The following is an 18,302-nucleotide window of genomic DNA, read 5'->3' on the forward strand; positions in this document are numbered from 1 at the left end:
CCGCATCCCAATGGACTTTTTTGCTTGTTGTCCCACTTTTCGTTGATTTTTCTCCTTTCCCAAATTATTTTCTAGCAATCATCGTCCACCCGCTGTCGGAGCTCCAATGACCTTTTAATCTGGTGACCTCATCATCAGCATTATCGTCCACTGATCTACACGATGGTGGTGACGATGATCTCATTGGAACTTCAATGCTCTCTCATGTGCCTTTCCTTTGGGCCCTTAATAATATTTGAGTGCCCAACTGTTTCGGTGCATGGCGGTCCATGCATCCATACTTTTGTCCTTCATTTTCGGTGGCATGATTCCTGATCTAAGGCACACAAAGCCCAATTAGTTTAGGGCCATTCCAAGACTATTTCTTTTGTCGGGCCTTATCTTTCACACTTTGTTTTAGTTGCATTTTGTTTGTTTGGTTTTCATTTATCATGGCTTTTCTACCCTCTTTTGTCAAACTTCTTGATGCCTTTTCATTGGAGCTCACCTTCAACCACTGTCGCTCGCCGAAGACCACCACACTGTCCACATGTGCAACCAACTCAAAATACCACCGCACACGACCCCATATAGGGCCTTGGCGCGGGAAGTTCACACGCACGACGTGTGACGCATCTCCAGTTAGCGTCACATTGGTCTTCATCGTCATTGCAAGTCTTCATTAGCTACCACCAAGCCATGTTTATCCGGTGTAACCACACAACTCGAAATGCCATTAGTTTCTATTGAGTCTACCACATTTGTAACAAGCTTGGTTCATATCACACATATGCTCCAACTTGAGGGGGAGTGTGAGATTTTGTTTTGATATTATTCTTGATATTATATTTATTACAAGAATATTCCATTTCCTATTATTTAGTAATTGATTGATATGTAATCAATACTGATTTTGATTTCTCCATTATAAAAAAGATGGGATGTTGTCATTTAAGACACACAACAACACAATGTTATATGAGGAGTGGGATATTGGGTTAGGTTATTTTTTTAACAGAGGTGCTTCAACTTGCAAGCCAATCCAACTCGCCATGGATCCAACACAGGTGAATTGGGGCTCTAGGTGGCTTGAGTTTGATTTTAAATATAACTAGAAAAAGAAAAAATATTACAACCCAGCTCGATCCAAACTCGTGGTGGGTCAGATTAACTTGTGAGCTCTAACTCTTTTAACAATTGTATCCATGACCCATGCAAATTTTAACGAGAAAAGGGGTTGACAAATTTTATTGGAACGAGAATCAATTAAAATCTCAACACCTACCCTTTTGAATATTTTATTGAAACCAACATTACACTTTTTTTAAAAAGTAAACAAAAATCTTTCATCTTCTTCTTGTTGTTATCTTAGTTTCCAATCTTTTCTTTTCAGTCATCATAGACAACACTGAGGATAACCATACTGGTTGGTGACAATATGACAGCAATAGTGAAAATAGTTGTGGTGGTAATAATGGTGATGATGACATCAAGAAGGTTATTATCAAATCTAATAAATACTTAGATATTTAAAACTATATCAAATTCACAATCTTTTTTATTAGTCTTGAAAATGAATATAAAATAATTTTAAAATAAATTTAAAATGATTGAACTCCATTTTTTTTCAAGCATGTCTTATTTTAGAAATTACATTTGAAAACTAAAATAAATAAAAACTTGCTACTACCCCCAAACAGCCGTAATCCAAATTACAAAAGTTCATATTGCATTGGTTTAGATTTGATATTATTTTCCAAACAATCCAAATGCAATTATAATATTTTTATGAATAAATTAGAAATTTAGTCTCAAAATCAATTGAAATCAAATTTCGAATAACCAAGCCTGACCTTATAAATGTTGTTAAAAATATATTAATAGCTGTATAACCGTAATAGTTCACAATAAATGGTACACAACTAACTTCTCTAGCTATGACTACCCGGAAAATTTCTCTTTATGTATCAGTCTACAAACACAATTTATGAGTGTGATTTCATTTAGATTATGTTTGGACACTTTTTTTTATACAAATACTTATAAGTATAGAAAATAAAAAATGAGATGAATTTTTTTAGTTAAAATCAACTTATGCATTAAACTTTAATAAAATCTCTCTCATTTAACTTCTCTAAAAGTTGGAGTGTATAAATTGATTTTAATTTATAGAAAAAATTGAATTAATCTTACTTTTTCATTTCTTCTCTTTTAAATATTTATAACGAGTTTATTATTTTATTCATGTAGTCCAACTTACTTAATAAGAAAAGGTTGTTAACCATTGTCGCATTTGATTTATTTGGCTGTATGTTCGGTAGATAGCTCTAACTTTCTTAACAAGAAAAGGTTTTTAATAATTGTTGCATTTGATTTCTTCCGGTGTGTGTTCAGTAGATTACTCATCTGTTATGTTTTGTGCACAGTAGTACGGAATTTCCTGTCCTATTATCTAGAATAAACAAAAATGTTTCGGGGTTAGCAAGTCAAAGTTGTGCTCTGACCATACACCTTTGACATTAATAATCTCTTACAACCTGTTCCATCTTCGCTGTCCATCATTCTTAAGGAACATAACATCATCTGCTTCCACCTTCAACTTTGGTTAATTTGAACCATGGAGCACTTAGACATTGTGAGTGAAGTGAAGCATCAAAGAATCAAAACCAACGGGATATGGCTACACGTGGCAGAGAAAGGAACAGGTCCACTAGTTCTGCTGCTTCATGGCTTCCCAGAAACATGGTATGCCTGGCGCCACCAGATCAATTTCTTGGCCCATCATGGCTACCATGTGGTTGCACCTGATCTTAGAGGATATGGTGACTCTGATTCTCCTATTGACCCCAGTTCCTACACTATTCACCACCTTGTAGGTGACATCATAGGTTTCCTTGATCATTTTGGTCAACATCAGGTAACACAATTGTTCTCTAGTTCATTTTGTGTGGCCAAGTCTCAGAATTTGATTGAGCAACAATAAACCTACACCAATTTTTATGACACTTCTTATAATTCATTTTGCTTGACATTTTTTTTCTTTTCTTCGTGTCTCTTTTCTAATGGGATAAACTATGTTTTTCGGTTCCTATAATTTTGGTGAAACTTGATTGTAGTCTCCGAACTTCAACTTTAATCAATTTAGTAAGTGAACTTTATAAAAGCAGTGATTTTTGTTCCTTCTCAAAGTGAAAACCGTATGTGAGGAGGGAGGAAAATAACTTCTTTTAAAAAGATCAGGAACCAAATTGTTCAAAGTTAGAGCATAGGGAGTTTTTACTGAAAATACAGAGAATAAAAAAATATTTTACTCTATATTTTGTTGTATTTTTTTTTTGTTTGAGTATGATTGTGCTTTCTTTCTTTTTTATTTTTTTTCTTTCTTTTTCTTTAACCACATTGAATAATATAGGCATTTATTGTTGGATCTGATTGGGGAGCAGTCATTGGATGGCATCTGAGTCTGTTTAGGCCTGAAAGAGTCAAAGGATTTGTTTGTCTGGGTTTTCCTTACTACCCAAGATCTCCAACTGCTAAAACGGTTGAAACTATCAGGAAATTAATTGGAGATGAGAGTCATGTTTGCCAGTTCCAGGTTCCTTGTACTTACTGCTTGTTTAAATGGATTGACATTTACATGCATTTCAAAATGTTTTCATGGCAAAACATAGATATAGTTTTTCCTGTGTTTTTAGTATTGTTCTCTAGTCAGAATCAGAGTTTCACTATTAAAGTATGTTATGTTGACCTATCGAAGTGAAACTCATTCTATTAACACCAAAAGCACCTAATCAGTTACATTTAACTTTTGTCCTTGCCTAAATTGGTTTTACTAATATATATATGATGTGGTCTGTGTTTATGGGGTTGGGTGTGCTTTCAACACTAATCTCTAATTAGAATTGGAGTATTATAATAACCTATGTTATGGTGACTTTTAGAGATGAAACTTCAATTTTAATCAGAGATTAAAGTAGTAATTTTTGGACACTCCATATTTCTAAATACCTCATTAATATTTTTTTTTCTTCTTATCAAATCATATCACGTATCATACTTATAATTTTTTCTCTTTTATCTTTCTCTCACTAGGTGTAAAGTAGATTGATGGGTGTTCAAAAATCATTTTTGTAGAGATTACCACTAAAAGCACCTAATCAACTACATCTAAGATTTGCTCTTGCCTAATTTTGTTTTACTAATGTGAGTGATGATGTGGTCTGTGTTTGTGGGGTTGGGTGTGCAGGAACCTGGTAGAGCAGAGAGGGCTTTTGCTAGATATGATTATTTGACAGTGATGAAGAAGTTTTTGCTGATAACACGGACAGATTTTCTAGCATCTCCATCGGGCATGGAGCTTGTTGATTTCTTGCCAACACCTTCGGTTGTGCCATCATGGATAACCGAGGAAGAACTCATGGTCTTTGCAGACAAATTCCAAGAGTCTGGTTTCACTGGTCCACTCAATTATTACCGTGCAATGGACTTGTAAGTATTTTCATTAGTACTTTTCTGGTTTAATTTTATTTAGAAGACAATTCAATTTCTTGCATGGTACATGCACAATTCAACTTTGAATTCTCTACTATAGTCAAACTCAGAAAAACCAATTCAAGTTTTAGTGGCAGACATGTTGTATACATTCAAAGGCTGTAGGGTACACCCAATGGGTAAGTTCAGTTGGCAAATAAATGTTAAGTTTAACGGAAAAAACTTGAGTTTAATTTCCACATAATATATCTTTAGAGATGAGTGAAAATGTTAATTAAGATTTCAGAGAATTAGTTCCATAGTCGATCCCTAATTATGGTGATTATATATAAAAAAAAGATTATACACTTGCTAGCAAATTGGACTTCGTAAAATCCGACATGTTTTCTATGAAAGAATTATTTTCTTACGTTGATGCTCAATGGTTACAGAAACTGGGAGCTTCTTGCACCATGGCAAGGATCAAAGCTAACAGTTCCAACGAAGTTCGTAGCAGCAGACAAAGACATCGGTTTTGAAACAGCGGGTACAAAGGCTTTTGTGGAAAGTGATATTTTCAAGAGCCTAGTTCCCAACCTTGAAGTGGTTATACTAGACGGCCACCATTTTATTCATCAAGAAAAAGCCCAACAAGTTTCACATGAAATCCTTTCCTTCATCCGTAAATTATCCCCCAATGCTTCCATATAATATTAGCTATTTATAGAGAATTGTTGATTGTTAATGTAAACCCCTTTGTCTAGGTTGTGACAAGGCAGTGTAGTTTTTACTTACTAGTCTGATTTTCACAAATTATTTAAATTAGTGATTCTTCATTTGCTTTTATTGATATTATAATTTAAAGATTCAATGAACACAAGCTATTCTGTACAAAAATCCTGTCACGAAAAGCATAAGAAATACAGGTGGCACTATAAAACAATACAAAAACTGAAATCACAGCAGAAGGAAATGTGAAAGAAGCATACTTTTAAAGGAAACCGGTATATAATGCCTGCTTTTGTTTTGTAATAATAAGCGTTTCTGTTCAATGGAAACGGAATATTTTCTCCTACGAAGGTTCAATAGACCTACGATCTTTTGGCTATAAATGGTAATTTCAAGCCCTAGAACACACTCTGGGAGGAAAAGAACAGAAAACTTGGTTAGCATGAAGGAGATGGAACACGGATATAAAAAAAACCATGATTTTTATCTCCAGAAATTGCTGCATCCACGTTGTTAGATTGTGTAGAATCCCATCATTAAAAAGTGATGGGAAAAATGAGCAATTTTTCAATGCTACAAAAAATATCAAATAAGAAAGGAGATTAAACACAAGGAGAAAGGAAAGAATCATGAAGGAAAATGAAATACTCAGTCATTCCTTCTTGCTGGTTTAAGCAATTTTAGGACATTTTCATAAACAATAAATGTTATTGAAGAAGCGGGAGCATTCTTCAAGAGGTTTGCGGTAATTCCTTTGTAAAAACCTCGGATACCTTCAAATCTGCAAGAACAGAACAAAATCTATAATGGCTTATATCTCAATTTGAAATGATCCAGAGAATATTAATTTGGATACACACAAGAGTAACTATTATAATTCATTGGCAGCATTTCACTAAGAGTCAACCTATTGTGTTGCCATTTGCAAAGGTATAAGCAATTGAATAATCTTAATCACCAATAATATTTATGATTCTTGTCCAGTTTCAACTTTGATTATTTGCCAATAGAAAGATGTAAACTAAATCTGGATGGGTTTTAATATGTACCGTGCAGTTTCTTTCACAACATGCAACGTGTCCATATATCTTGGAACCCCATCACCACTGGGTCTTTGCTGCAGAGACAAGGAAACTTCAGTCCAGCTCAGAGAAAAATGCACAGTTAAAAGAAAAGCAATATGTAATGTCTCTATCTTTGTAATGACATCCTCGCACCTGCAATCGAGCCCGTATAACCTGAAAAAGGGGGAGAAAAGTATGCCTCATGAGAAAGCAACTTCTTCAATGATTGATTTATATCATACTTAATGACTGTAGAAGCTAGAATCCTCCATCAAAAGAGAGGGGACAAACAGTTGTACCTGAAATGGATAGGTTAGAAGTACTGCAGCCAGTTTTGATGTTGCTCCAAGAACGGCATAATCAACAGAATTCTGGGGAAAAGAATACAATATGAAAACATTACAACAGTAAGTTTTGGATATAAAGATTGATTGGTTTCTTATAACACAAAATCAATTGAAATCATTTGTTAACATCTGATAGAGGGAAGCTAAGAGTACCAGGCTAACATGTCTTAAAAAGCTACAAGCTTGTAACAAATAAAATGTAGGATATGCATAAAGCTACATCTCAACCATTTGACAAGTCCCTGAATTCAACATAGCCATTTGAAAACAGTGAATAAAATCCGAGGTAACTAATATCAACTTAAATATACCAAGACCAAGCCAGTATACAATCAAGTCAAAACTATAGGCATCCACTATCCACATGCGTGCAACAACCAGAGTTGTGATTCTTGAGATGCGTCATTTGGCTCTACCAAACTAGAGCAATGATTTATAGGAGCAAGACTAGCAGAACAATACAATTGACCAAAAAGGTCAATCATCAAAAAATCATTTGAGAAATGTAAATAGTCCAATACAAGTGAATTTCAGAGTTCAATGGATCCAAGGTCCTCTCACTTACCAGCAATTTATCAGGGTTTTGATTATGCACTGTACTTCCCTTACTCTTAAAATCAACAATAACCTTGCGTAGCTCCTCATATGCTGTGAACTGAATAGCACCATGAGAGACCTGCTGAAAGATCAATTTAGTTAAGCTCATTATAAAGCATAGAATGGCAATGATGACTATTATTTTGTGAGTTTTGCCAATACTTGATAATTGATATAGCCATCGGAGGTCAAAATTGCCCATTCCACACCGTAGAGAAAAGTAGCAACCTAATAATGGCTTTAGTAAATTTAGACTATAGCTTCATCAATAACTAAAAAGCTTCGGCAAAAAGTATTCATAAGCTAAAGGTTTAATATAACTAACTTTCAGATATAAACTCAGGAAACCTTACTAATACCCTAATTTTGTGAAAGAAAGACCTCTATTTTTAATCAAGCACACTACCACACATTATATTTAATCAATAATTAAAATATTAAGTGCCAAATTGACGGGCATAATAACAAAAGCCAGCAAACGTACCAGAAATAGACCAGGAACAATCCCTCTGTAAAGTGCACTAAATCCTTCTTCCCTCATTATGGTCCTAAATGCATCTGATATTTTAACAGAATAAAATTTCACAAGTAGTTTGCAAATCATATATTGATGAATAAAACTACAACATATAATGCCAACATATGTTAGTGATCATGTGACATCACATGGCAAACACATTCTGTTAGTCAATTAACAGTTATTAAAAGGAAGGATCAATTATGAAATTTCTGATAGTCTTTGGGTTTAATTGGCAGATCAGAGTTCATAGTGGCTAGTTGCAAATGATACAATGTTCATTATTATAGATTGGAAAAGAATGACCTAGAATTTTTTTGGGGGGGTGTATAAGATCTTTTATCTTAAAGCATAATTGTGTGCATTATATTTAATTTGATTAAAATTTTAAGTGCTAAGATTGATAGGTAAAATAACAAGAACCAGCAACATACCAGAAATAGACCAGGAACAATCCCTTTGTAAAGTGCACTAAATCCTTCCTCCCTCATTATGGTTCTAAATGCATCTGATATTTAATTTTTACAGATAAATTTTTTCATGATTGGTTAGCAATTCATATGATGAAGATAACCACGATAAACAAGATATAGTGACCATGTTTTAAGTAATTGAGTGAAACAAAACCACCTCCCAAAATCACAAAAGAAAAAAAAAAGTCAACTTATGTACCTAACTCTTACATCTTGATCATTTCTTTCTCTAAACAACTGAAATCATTTATATATAAATTAAAGTTTTTTTAACCAGTCTGAAAATTAACATCAAACAAGACAATGCAATGGAACAAATAGGATGAATGCATGTGCTTAATACTGGTTAGTAATGAATCACTGAATACAAATATAGTGGTTATATATAATCTGCCATGAACCCATAACCATTTTGGGTGAGAGAATAAATGCTCTGTCAAATACCATGACTCAAATTGAACCAATTGCTGAAATTGACCTATTTTCAACTTTTGCATACTAATTTCAAATTCAATGTAGGGCAAGGTAACTTAGATTAATAATATTCTTGTGTAAAAGACAATAATTAACCGATGCTATTATAGCTAACATCTAGATCTAAACCACAAATAATATGAATGCTTAAAAGTAAAATCCCAACGTACACAATTTAAAATAAAGTTAATTTAAGATGGAGAGCAGACCATAAACCCCAGAGTATGGTCGTGTCTGATGAAGAGGAGTTTGAAGCTGCAATCTTGTCTTTACTAGCCATACAGGATTTGTGAAGAAGGAAACCTGATGAAAGGCAATGGAAACCATAATAACTGAAGGTTCAATTTAGACCAGGTATGTGCCACATTATATTTGGAAGGCTTTGGAATCCTAAGCATCCAACTATGAAAGCAAAGCAAGATCTCAAAGATAAGCACAGAGATAAGGAAATAGTAAACAGTATATTAGTTCCATTCTCACAAACAGTTCAAACAATTATTTTCATTGGCAAATTCATCAACACAGCTCACCTAAAGTACTTCGTTGTGCATTTGATTCCTCTAAAGTGAATCTAAACTGAGGGATTCACTTTAGAGAGAAAAGCACGGTGTTATATCCATCAATGAGAAAGAAAATAAAGGGAATAGATTTCAATTATTTTATTTTTTATTATACATTTACATGTAATTTATCACAATCTAAATTGTTGATTTTCAAATCAATGGCCTTGACATCACCGTTTTCCCTCTAAAGTGAATCACTCACTTTGGATGAGTCATATCCCTTCATTTTATTGCCTTTCATCTCTCCTGCAGCCCAATAGTGCCAAATTTAAAAATGCAAAACCTCGGGCGGCAGAAACTCAACTCCAACAAAATTCCAGCAGGGTTGTACAACATACTAAGAATCAATTATATCAATGGCAGATGGCGGAAGCCCTAAATTCTACCATATAAACACATCATTGTGGACTATGGTGATGCCATAGCGGGCATCCCTTCACATTTTTCCTATGGCGGTTGGCAAAAAATCTGCCACGCCATTCCACCATGGTGACATGGTGCCACCATTTAACAACACTGCTAAGAATTATATATGTGGCTTTCTATTCATAATATTGAGATTTTGCGCACTTACCAAAGCTCCTGCTTCAGCAGCTGAGGCAAGGTGCAGACCTGGGCTCAACTTCTCCTCCCTGTTCCTTGCATATCTCTGTTTGGCTCTGTCATAGCTGCAATTGAAAAAAAAAAGTTCGGTATGATGAGTTTGGTCTTCTACAAAAGCAAGCAGCTGGACCAGTAACTACTCTAACAGTAATAATTAATCAGTCAAGTCTGGAAGGAAAAAATAAATAAATATGGAGGGGGGGGGGGGGGGGGGGAGATCCTTTGACATGATAAAGAAGAGTGATTTTGAAGTAGTTGTTTGGTGTTAAATGAAACTACTATGTACTGGAGACTAGGAGATATTAACATATTGATTTGGTCCTGACTAAGAAAAAGAATTTCGATATGTATTTTCTCCTGTGTGCATGAGGGTGAGTGAGTAGGAGTGAGAGAAGATTTTCAAACTCATTAAACAAGTTAAAATTTTACTGGACAGGATGCATATATGCACAGAAACCAGGATGCAAACATCAAAGAGTCAGCCATTCTATATAATATCACTCTCTCCTAGTAAGCATCAGATATGAAAAAGATAGGTTAAAAGTAGACTTCAATTAAATTCTCATTCTCATTCTCATTCTCACTGATAGAAGTTAGTACTTACAAGAAGAAATATAAACCCCATGAAATAGTTGACCCAAGAACCCCAGGAAGAAAGCCTGCATATAACCCTCTTAATCCCTGCAGGATAAAGCATGGCATATAAGTAGGACATTCATAGAGTGCGACATACGCAAAGTAGCTAAAGCAAAACTTTCTCTCCCATTGCAATTTGCAACAGATGTTAATTTGTCAAACACCAACCAAACACAAACACTCCAAAATGGTTTGTTTTACCAGTGTTGGACACATGTCATTATTGGATATTTTTATATGTTGTATGACTTGACTTGTAGTTGTATCTATCATCTAAGCCCTTCCATGTCTTATAATTTTCGCATTTGTCAAATCCACATGTTGACACAGTGCTGTATCCTATATGTCTATTTGGTCACCAAAATTTGGTTTGCATTGTTAAATATCAACCATACTAGAAGATTCAGCAATCAAGATAATACCCTTTCTTAAGGGACACATGAAAATCCTAACAAGTAGCATAAACAGCAGAAAATTGCGGAATTTCATTAATTAGATAAAAACGTTGACAATTAAATCCTTAATTGACAAAAAACATTGGCATCGGTACATTGAGAAATCACAAACCTCAGAGCGAGCGATGGCGAAAACGGCGTGAGCAGTGTTCTTGTAAATAGGAAGATGAGAGACTCGACCATCGTTAACTGCAGAAACAAATAATGCTTCTAAGAATTCGAAGGCGTCAAAAATAAGAAATGTTGGTTTATATGAGAAGAGTGAGTGAGAGAGAACCTTGGAACCTAGTTCGGACAACATCGAGGGGATGCATGACGGCGACAGTGGCGAATCCGGCGGCGGCGCCGGCGGTGGCGTTCTCCCACTGCCATTGGTCGCGCTTGGGCGCTTCCGTTGACATATGGGAACTTTCAGATTCAGAATTGAATTGATTTATGCATTCAAATATGGAGATTGCGACTGCGAAACTTCAAAAGTATGGTTTCGTTTTGTTTGTTAGGAGCTTCTCTCAAGGGACTCTGGGAGAGAGATTTGTAGTAGGTTTGAAGGCTCCTCCCAAGTTTATGGTTTTTTTTTCTTAAATAAAATTTAAGGTGAGTTAAGTCGAGAGGTTCAAAGAGAATGTTCATAAAACTACTTACATAAATAAACAAGCTCTTCATATAATATAATAACATAAATTAAACTCACGTCCTTTTTTAAAATGAGTTTCTTCTTAAGAACAGAACCAACCTTGTTAGATCTCTCAAGTTTATAGGTTAAATATTGGAATTTTCAATTTTTCGGTTACTATTTTCCTAGACTATTTTTTGTTATGATTTTTATGAGAAGTAAGTTTATATGCATGGTCTATTTTGTGTCTATATTCAACTTATTTATGCAACGTTCAACAACAACTCATGATCTTAAAAAATAATACTCAGGTTCTGCTGATCTGTGATGGATAGAGCTCTATAGATAAAATCGAGTGTTCTTAATTTCGATCATCAAACCTACTCATTTCTTCAGATGACACACACATCGAGTTTGAGTAAGTAAGAGTCTAAAAAGTTAAAGCTACAACTGTGAAGGCAAAAGAAAGGTTGATAGGAATAGATGGAGGTAGGTACCTCTCGATTGATCAATAGAAAAGGTCAAAGATCTTTTGAAGGCCATTGATGATTAATTTGTTACATCTGATAAGGCCCTTGCCAACACCCTTATAATGCAGTTCTCATCCTTAAAGCTCCATATGATAAGAGGAGCGTGTGATCATTTCATGCGCATGAGGAATATAGTGGATCAACTGAAAGCCTTGGAAGTTACCATGTTAGATTCTTTCCTAGTACACTACATTTTATGTGCTCTGCCTGTGCAATATGCCCCTTTCAAAATCTCTTATAACACACATAATGAGCTATTGACTATGTGTGTTCAAGAAGCATAAAGGTTAACAATGGAATAGGGTGAAAGGGTATATTTGACTGCTCAGGGAAAGAAGAAAGGGGATCAAGCCAAGAATAAAGGCAAGATTCCTGCTCAGCCAGTCGTAAAGAAAGAGTCAATGTGTTTCTTTTGCAAAAAGAAAGGGCACATGAGAAAAATTGCTCAAAATTTAAGATTTGGCTCAACAAGAAAGGTACTCCATTTACTTTTGTTTGTTATGAATCTAATATGATTAATGATAATCATAACACGTGGTGGATAGATTCTAGTTCTACAATCAATGTTTCTAATACCTTGTAGGGTATGGAAAACCTCAGGAGACCAATGGGAAGTGAGCAATACATCTATTTAGGAGGCAGGATGAGCTCACATGTGAAAGCCATTGGGGCATGCAACTTAGATTTAAGCAACGATTTTATTTTGTGTTTAGAAAAGACATTTTACATTCCTAGTTTTTCTAAGAATTTGATTTCTGTATCAAGACTTGCACCATTGGGCTTTTCCTTTCATTTTTTGGATTCTGGTTTTTCCTTAATTAATAAATATGGAATTATTGGTTCCGGTGCATTACTTGATGGGCTTTACTTTATTGAATTGCAAAATAACGTTGCCTATAATTTTGTGCATGTTATTGTTAGGTTAAAATGATGTGTTGTGAATGAGGAATCCTCTATGTTGTGGCACCAAAGATTAGGACACATCTTTATCAAGAGAATTAAGAGATTGGTAAATGAAGGAGTACTTAATGCTTTGGATTTTGCTGATTTTGAAACTTGTGTAGATTGCATTAAGGGTAAGCAAACTAACAAGTCTAAGATGTAGAAGCAAAGCTTCATAGTGAATCAAAGGTGATTCAAAGGTGTTTTGATTATAACAATGATGATAACAAAAGATGATGACAAAGGTGATGACAAAAAGCTCAAAGATTTACCAAAGAACAACTCAAGTGAATCAAGAATAATTCAAGAGTTCAAGATAAGAATCAAGAAGAATTCAAGACTCAAGAAGAACGTCTAGAGTCAAGAATCAAGATTCAAGGTTCAAGATCTCAAGAATCAAGATCAAGATTCAAGACTCAAGATTCAAGAATGAAGAGAAGACTCAATCAAGATAAGTATTAAAAAGTTTTTCAAAACTTTGAATAGCACATGAGTTTTTGACAAAACCCTTTACCAAAGAGTTTTTACTCTCTGGTAATCGATTACAACAATCTGGTAATCGTTTACCAGTAGCAAAATTGTTTTGAAAAAGTTTTCAAATTAAATTTGCAATGTTCCAATTATTTTCAAAAAGCTGTAATTGATTACAATGTTTTGGTAATATATTACCAGTGCCTTTGAACGTTGAAATTCAAATTCAAATGTAAAGAGTCGCATCCTTTCACTTAAAAGCCTTGTGTAATCGATTACACTAATTTGGTAATCAAAAGATGTAACTCTTCAAAAGGTTTTTTGACTTTTTCAAATTGGTTTTAAGTTTTTCTAAAAAGTTATAACTCTTCTAAATGGTCTTCTTGACCAGACATGAAGAATCTATAAAAGCAAGGTTTTGTTTTGCATTTTCAATTCAATTAATTCATTCATTCAATCTTGAATACTTTTCCAATCATTTCATTACAATCCTTTACAAGCCTTGAATCTCTTTGATCTTCTTCTTCTTCTTTGTACCAAAAGCTTTCTAAAGTTTTATGGTTTTCCAAACCTTGAAAACTTGTGCTATTCATCTTTTCATTCTCTTCTCCCTTTGCCAAAAAGAATTCGCCAAGGACTAACCGCCTGAATTCTTTTTATGTCTCTCTTCTCCCTTTTCCAAAAGAACGAAGGACTAACCGCCTGAATTCTTTTGTGTCTCCCTTCTCCCTTGTCAAAGAATTCAAAATGACACAGTCTGAGAATTCTTTTGATTCTTCCCATTCCCTAATACAAAAGTTTTCAAAGGACTAACCGCCTGAGAATTCTTTTGTATCCCCATTCACAAAGTATCAAAGGTTTAACAGCCTGAGATCTTTATCTTAACACATTGGAGGGTACATCCTTTGTGGTACAAGTAGAGGGTACATCTACTTGGGTTTGACTAAGAACAAGAGAGGGTACATCTCTTGTGGATCAGTTCTAGTGGAGGGTACATCCACTAGGGTTTCAAAGATAACAAGGGAGGGTACATCCCTTGTGGATCTTTGCTTGTAAAAGGATTTTTACAAGGTTGAAAGAAATCTCAAGGACCGCAGGTCGCTTGGGGACTGGATGTAGGCACGAGTTGTTGCCGAACCAGTATAAAAACTCTTGTGTGTTTGTCTCCTTCTTCCCTACTCTTTTACTTTCCGCTGTGCATTTAATTTCTATTTTTACTTTCTGTTAAGTTTCTCTTCTACTCCACATTCTCTTAACAATTTAGTAAAAGTCTTAAAAGAGTAAGTTTTAATTAGTAAAGGTTTAGGAATAATTAATTCAACCCCCCCTTCTTAATTATTCTGAGGCCACTCGATCCAACATAAGAAGGGTGCAAAAAGGAGCTCAAACCTATTATAAATCATACACACTGATATTTTTTGTCCAGACATGGACTCAAGTGGCCCAAAATACTTTATCACTTTTATAGACAATTATTCACGATCTATGTATCTCTACATACTTCATTCTAAAGATGAAGCCTTAGATTCCTTTAAACTTTTTAAGGCCGAAGTGGAGAAACAATGTGGAAGGCAAATTAAGATCGTGTGATCTGATAGAGGTAGAAAGTACCATGGTAGATACATGAAGAATGGACAAGCACCTGGTCTATTTGCGAAGTTCCTTCAAGAACATGAGATTGTTGCCCAACACACTATGCCTGGATCTCCGGATCAAAATGGTGTGGCAGAAAGAAAAAACCGAATTTTAATGGACACGGTGAGGAGTATGAGGAGTAATAAAATAACTCCATCAATTCTTATGGATTGAAGCACTAAAGACGACTGTGTATATATTAAATCGAGTACCAACCAAGGCTGTCTCAAATACGACTTTTGAGTTATTCAAATGTTGAAAACTGGGTTTGTGACATATACGTGTTTGGGGATGCCCGTCTGAAGTGAGAATTTAAAACCCACAAGAAAAGAAACTAGACCCAAGGACCATCAGTGGGTATTTTATTGGATATGCAGAAAGGTCCAAAGGGTATAGATTTTATTATCCATCACATAGCACTAGGATTGTGGAATTCAGAAATGCAAAATTTCTTGAGAATAACTTGATCAGTGGGAGTGACCAATTTCAGGACATTACTTCTAAAAATGATCACTATGAAGGTCAACCCTCTGATTCAAATGATATATTGATTTTCATTCACACCCCTCAAGTATAAACGGGTGTTAGACAACCAATGATTCAAATTCCACAAACTGTTGAAAATGATCCTATAGATCAAGTTGTTGATGAGGAACAACAAGTTCCTCAAGAAGATCATGAAGCAACATTAAGAAGATCTACTAGAAAGTCAGACTACAACATTGGAGCCACGAATGATCCTAAATCATTTACACAGGCTATGAGTTCAAAGGAATCAAACTTATGGTACAATGCTATGAAAGATGAAATGGATTCTATGGCATCTAACCAAGTTTGGGATCTCATCGAGTTGCCTAATGGTGTAAAAGCCATTGGATGTAGATGGGTCTTTAAAACAAAGAAAGACTCACAAGGCAATATTGAGAGACATAAGGCAAGACTTGTTGCCAAAGGGTTCACTCAAAAAGAAGAATTCGACTATACAAAGACATTTTCTCTTATATCTAAGAAAGATTCTTTTCGAGTAATTATGACATTATTAGCTCATTTTGACTTTGAGTTACATCAGATGGATGTGAAAACAATATTTCTTAATGGTCATCTAGAGGAAGAGGTTTACATGAAACAACCTAAAGGATTCTCCTCTGGTAATAGTGAGCACTCAGCCTACAAGCTTAATAAATTCATTTATGGATTGAAACAAGCCTTCCACCAATGGTATCTAAAATTTCATGAGGTCATCACTTCATTTGGTTTTGAAGAGAACATCATGGATCAATGCATATACCAGAAAGTCAATGGGAGTAAGATTTGTTTTCTTGTGTTATGCGTGGATGATATTTTGATTGCAACTAATGATAAGAATTTGTTATATGAGGTGAAACAATTTCTCTCGAAGAACTTTGATATGAAGGATATGAGAGAGGCATATTATGTCATTGACATTAAGATCCATAGGAAAAGGTCTCAAGGAATTTTTAGGTTTGTCTCAAGAGACCTATATTAACAAAGTTTTAGAGAGATTTAACATGAAAGATTGTTCACTAAGTGTAGCTCCCATTGTAAAGGATAACAAACTTGATTTGAGTCAGTGCCCGAAAAATGATTTAGAGTGAGAACACATGAAGAATATTCCATATGCTTCAATTGTTGGAAGCCTTATGTATGCTCAAGTTTGCACCAGACCTGACATTACATATGTTGTTGGAGTTTTGGGAAGATATCAGAGTAATCCAGATATTAACCGTTGGAAAGTTGCAAAGAAAGTGATGAGATATCTTCAAGGAATAATGGATTACATGCTCATGTATAAACAAAATGATTGTCTAGAGGTGGTTGGCTACTCAGATTCAGACTATGTTGGTTGCGTTGATTCATGAAAATCAACATCTAGTTGCATTTTTATGCTAGCTAGTGGAGCTATATCTTGGAGAAATGCCAAGCAAACCTTGATTGGAAGCTGAGTTCATTTCCTGTTTTGAGGCTACCTCACATGGTGTATGGTTGAAGAGTTTCGTGTTTGGACTTAGAGTTATGGACTTTATTTCTAGGCCATTGAAGTTGTACTGTGAGTCTGTGACAACTTTGCTACGATATTCGTGGCTAAGAACATCAAAAGTGGAAGTAAAAGTAAGCATATCGACATCAAGTACTTAGCCATAAAAGAATGTGTTAAAGAAAAGAAAGTGGTCTTTGAACACATTAGAACTGAGTTGATGATTGTTGACCATTTGATTAAAGGCCTGCCACCAAAGAATTTTAAAGATCATGTAGTACGAATGAGACTTGGTTCCATGAAGTGATTTCATTGTAGTAAAATTGTTGTTTTTGAAACTCTTATTTAGTTTGATATTTTCTCATATGGTTTTGTGCACATATTCATTTATTTATTTTGACAAATATCATTAAGTTTAGATCTGGAATAAATATATGGTTTATTGATAAAGTTGAAAGCTGACATTTATATACTTGATATGTTGTGGGACATGGAATATAATACTCGTTATTAGAGGACTTATCGCCATGACTCATATATTTTGTTTCTTGTTATGTTGGGTTAAATGGATCAAGTGGGAGAATGTTGGAATTTTTAGTTTTTCAGTTCCTATTTTCCCGAATTGTTTTTTGTTGCGATTTTTATGAGAAGTGAGTTTTTGTACATAGTCTATTTTCTGTCCTCATTCAACCCATTTGTGCAACATTCAACAACAACCCATGATCTTAAAAAATAATACCCATGTTTTGTTGAGTTTTGTGATGGATAGAGCTCTATAAATAGAATCAGATGCTCTCAGTTTTAATCACCAAACTTACCTTCTCTTCAGATAAAACACACCATCGAGTTTGAGCGAGTGAGAGTCTGGAAAGCTAAAACTGTGAAGGCTGAAGAAAGGTTGATAGCAATGGCTGGAGGTAGGTACCTTTGAAAATGATTTTTCTTCTCTGCTTCCATTGTTTGGCCTAAATGTGTTGCTAATGGTTTAGACCAATATACTTAAAATTTTTACATTAAACACATAATATTTACCCAATTAAAATAAGGGTTTTACTAATGTGACTTTAGGAAATTGTTTAAGAAATTAAAATGAGAAAGTATTTAATGTAAAAATGATAGGATAACATAAAAAAATTATGGTTAACATAATTTTTCACCTCTCGATAAAAAGCTTTGTACTTTTAAGTTCGTTAAAGAATGCCCTTGGG

The 18,302-nt window shown here is 34.6% G+C and overlaps 2 protein-coding genes across 13 annotated transcripts; one reads left to right on the forward strand and one right to left on the reverse strand.

Moving 5' to 3' along the window:
- Positions 1-2,431: 2,431 nt before the first annotated feature.
- LOC114391139 (epoxide hydrolase B-like) lies at positions 2,432-5,346 on the forward strand. 2 transcript variants are annotated; one of them, XM_028352141.1, is made up of 4 exons: positions 2,435-2,896; positions 3,392-3,574; positions 4,226-4,467; positions 4,902-5,346. In XM_028352141.1, exons 1-4 carry the CDS (start codon positions 2,597-2,599, stop codon positions 5,158-5,160), a joined length of 984 nt encoding a protein of 327 aa, XP_028207942.1. In that variant the 5' UTR covers positions 2,435-2,596; the 3' UTR covers positions 5,161-5,346. The 2 variants fall into 2 exon arrangements, with proteins under 2 accessions (XP_028207943.1, XP_028207942.1); XM_028352142.1 differs by lacking the exon at positions 3,392-3,574 and having other exon boundaries at positions 2,432-2,896; positions 4,902-5,295.
- A 297-nt stretch (positions 5,347-5,643) lies between these two features.
- On the reverse strand, positions 5,644-11,518 carry LOC114391138 (folate transporter 1, chloroplastic-like). 11 transcript variants are annotated; one of them, XM_028352133.1, is made up of 12 exons: positions 11,185-11,516; positions 11,020-11,096; positions 10,421-10,497; positions 9,788-9,881; positions 8,860-8,953; positions 7,671-7,744; positions 7,349-7,414; positions 7,155-7,268; positions 6,542-6,613; positions 6,396-6,416; positions 6,228-6,295; positions 5,644-5,979 (listed from the first exon to the last, which is right to left on the reverse strand). In XM_028352133.1, the coding sequence occupies exons 1-12, from the start codon at positions 11,306-11,308 to the stop codon at positions 5,910-5,912; spliced, it is 951 nt and encodes a 316-aa protein (XP_028207934.1). In that variant the 5' UTR covers positions 11,309-11,516; the 3' UTR covers positions 5,644-5,909. The 11 variants fall into 11 exon arrangements, 9 of the variants coding, with proteins under 9 accessions (XP_028207934.1, XP_028207933.1, XP_028207932.1 ...); XM_028352132.1 differs by having other exon boundaries at positions 5,644-5,959; positions 7,155-7,265; positions 11,185-11,514; XM_028352131.1 differs by having other exon boundaries at positions 5,644-5,959; positions 11,185-11,514.
- Positions 11,519-18,302: the final 6,784 nt, after the last annotated feature.

The sequence above is a fragment of the Glycine soja genome, chromosome 16 (genome assembly GCF_004193775.1).
Source record: "Glycine soja cultivar W05 chromosome 16, ASM419377v2, whole genome shotgun sequence".
NCBI classification, from domain to species: Eukaryota; Viridiplantae; Streptophyta; class Magnoliopsida; order Fabales; family Fabaceae; genus Glycine; species Glycine soja.

What these genes read in the sequence shown, in the direction of transcription:
- LOC114391139 (XM_028352141.1), top strand. Translation starts at nt 2,597, where the DNA reads ATGGAGCACTTAGACATTGTGAGTGAAGTGAAGCATCAAAGAATCAAA. An exon ending in GTCATGTTTGCCAGTTCCAG is followed by an intron (nt 3,575 to 4,225) that starts GTTCCTTGTACT and finishes TTGGGTGTGCAG; the next exon opens with GAACCTGGTAGAGCAGAGAG. An exon ending in TATTACCGTGCAATGGACTT is followed by an intron (nt 4,468 to 4,901) that starts GTAAGTATTTTC and finishes CAATGGTTACAG; the next exon opens with AAACTGGGAGCTTCTTGCAC.
- LOC114391138 (XM_028352131.1), bottom strand. Translation starts at nt 11,308, where the DNA reads ATGTCAACGGAAGCGCCCAAGCGCGACCAATGGCAGTGGGAGAACGCC. An exon ending in TTGTTCCTGGTCTATTTCTG is followed by an intron (nt 7,415 to 7,670) that starts GTACGTTTGCTG and finishes AGCCATTATTAG; the next exon opens with GTTGCTACTTTTCTCTACGG. An exon ending in AAAACCCTGATAAATTGCTG is followed by an intron (nt 6,614 to 7,154) that starts GTAAGTGAGAGG and finishes TCTTTTCCCCAG; the next exon opens with AATTCTGTTGATTATGCCGT.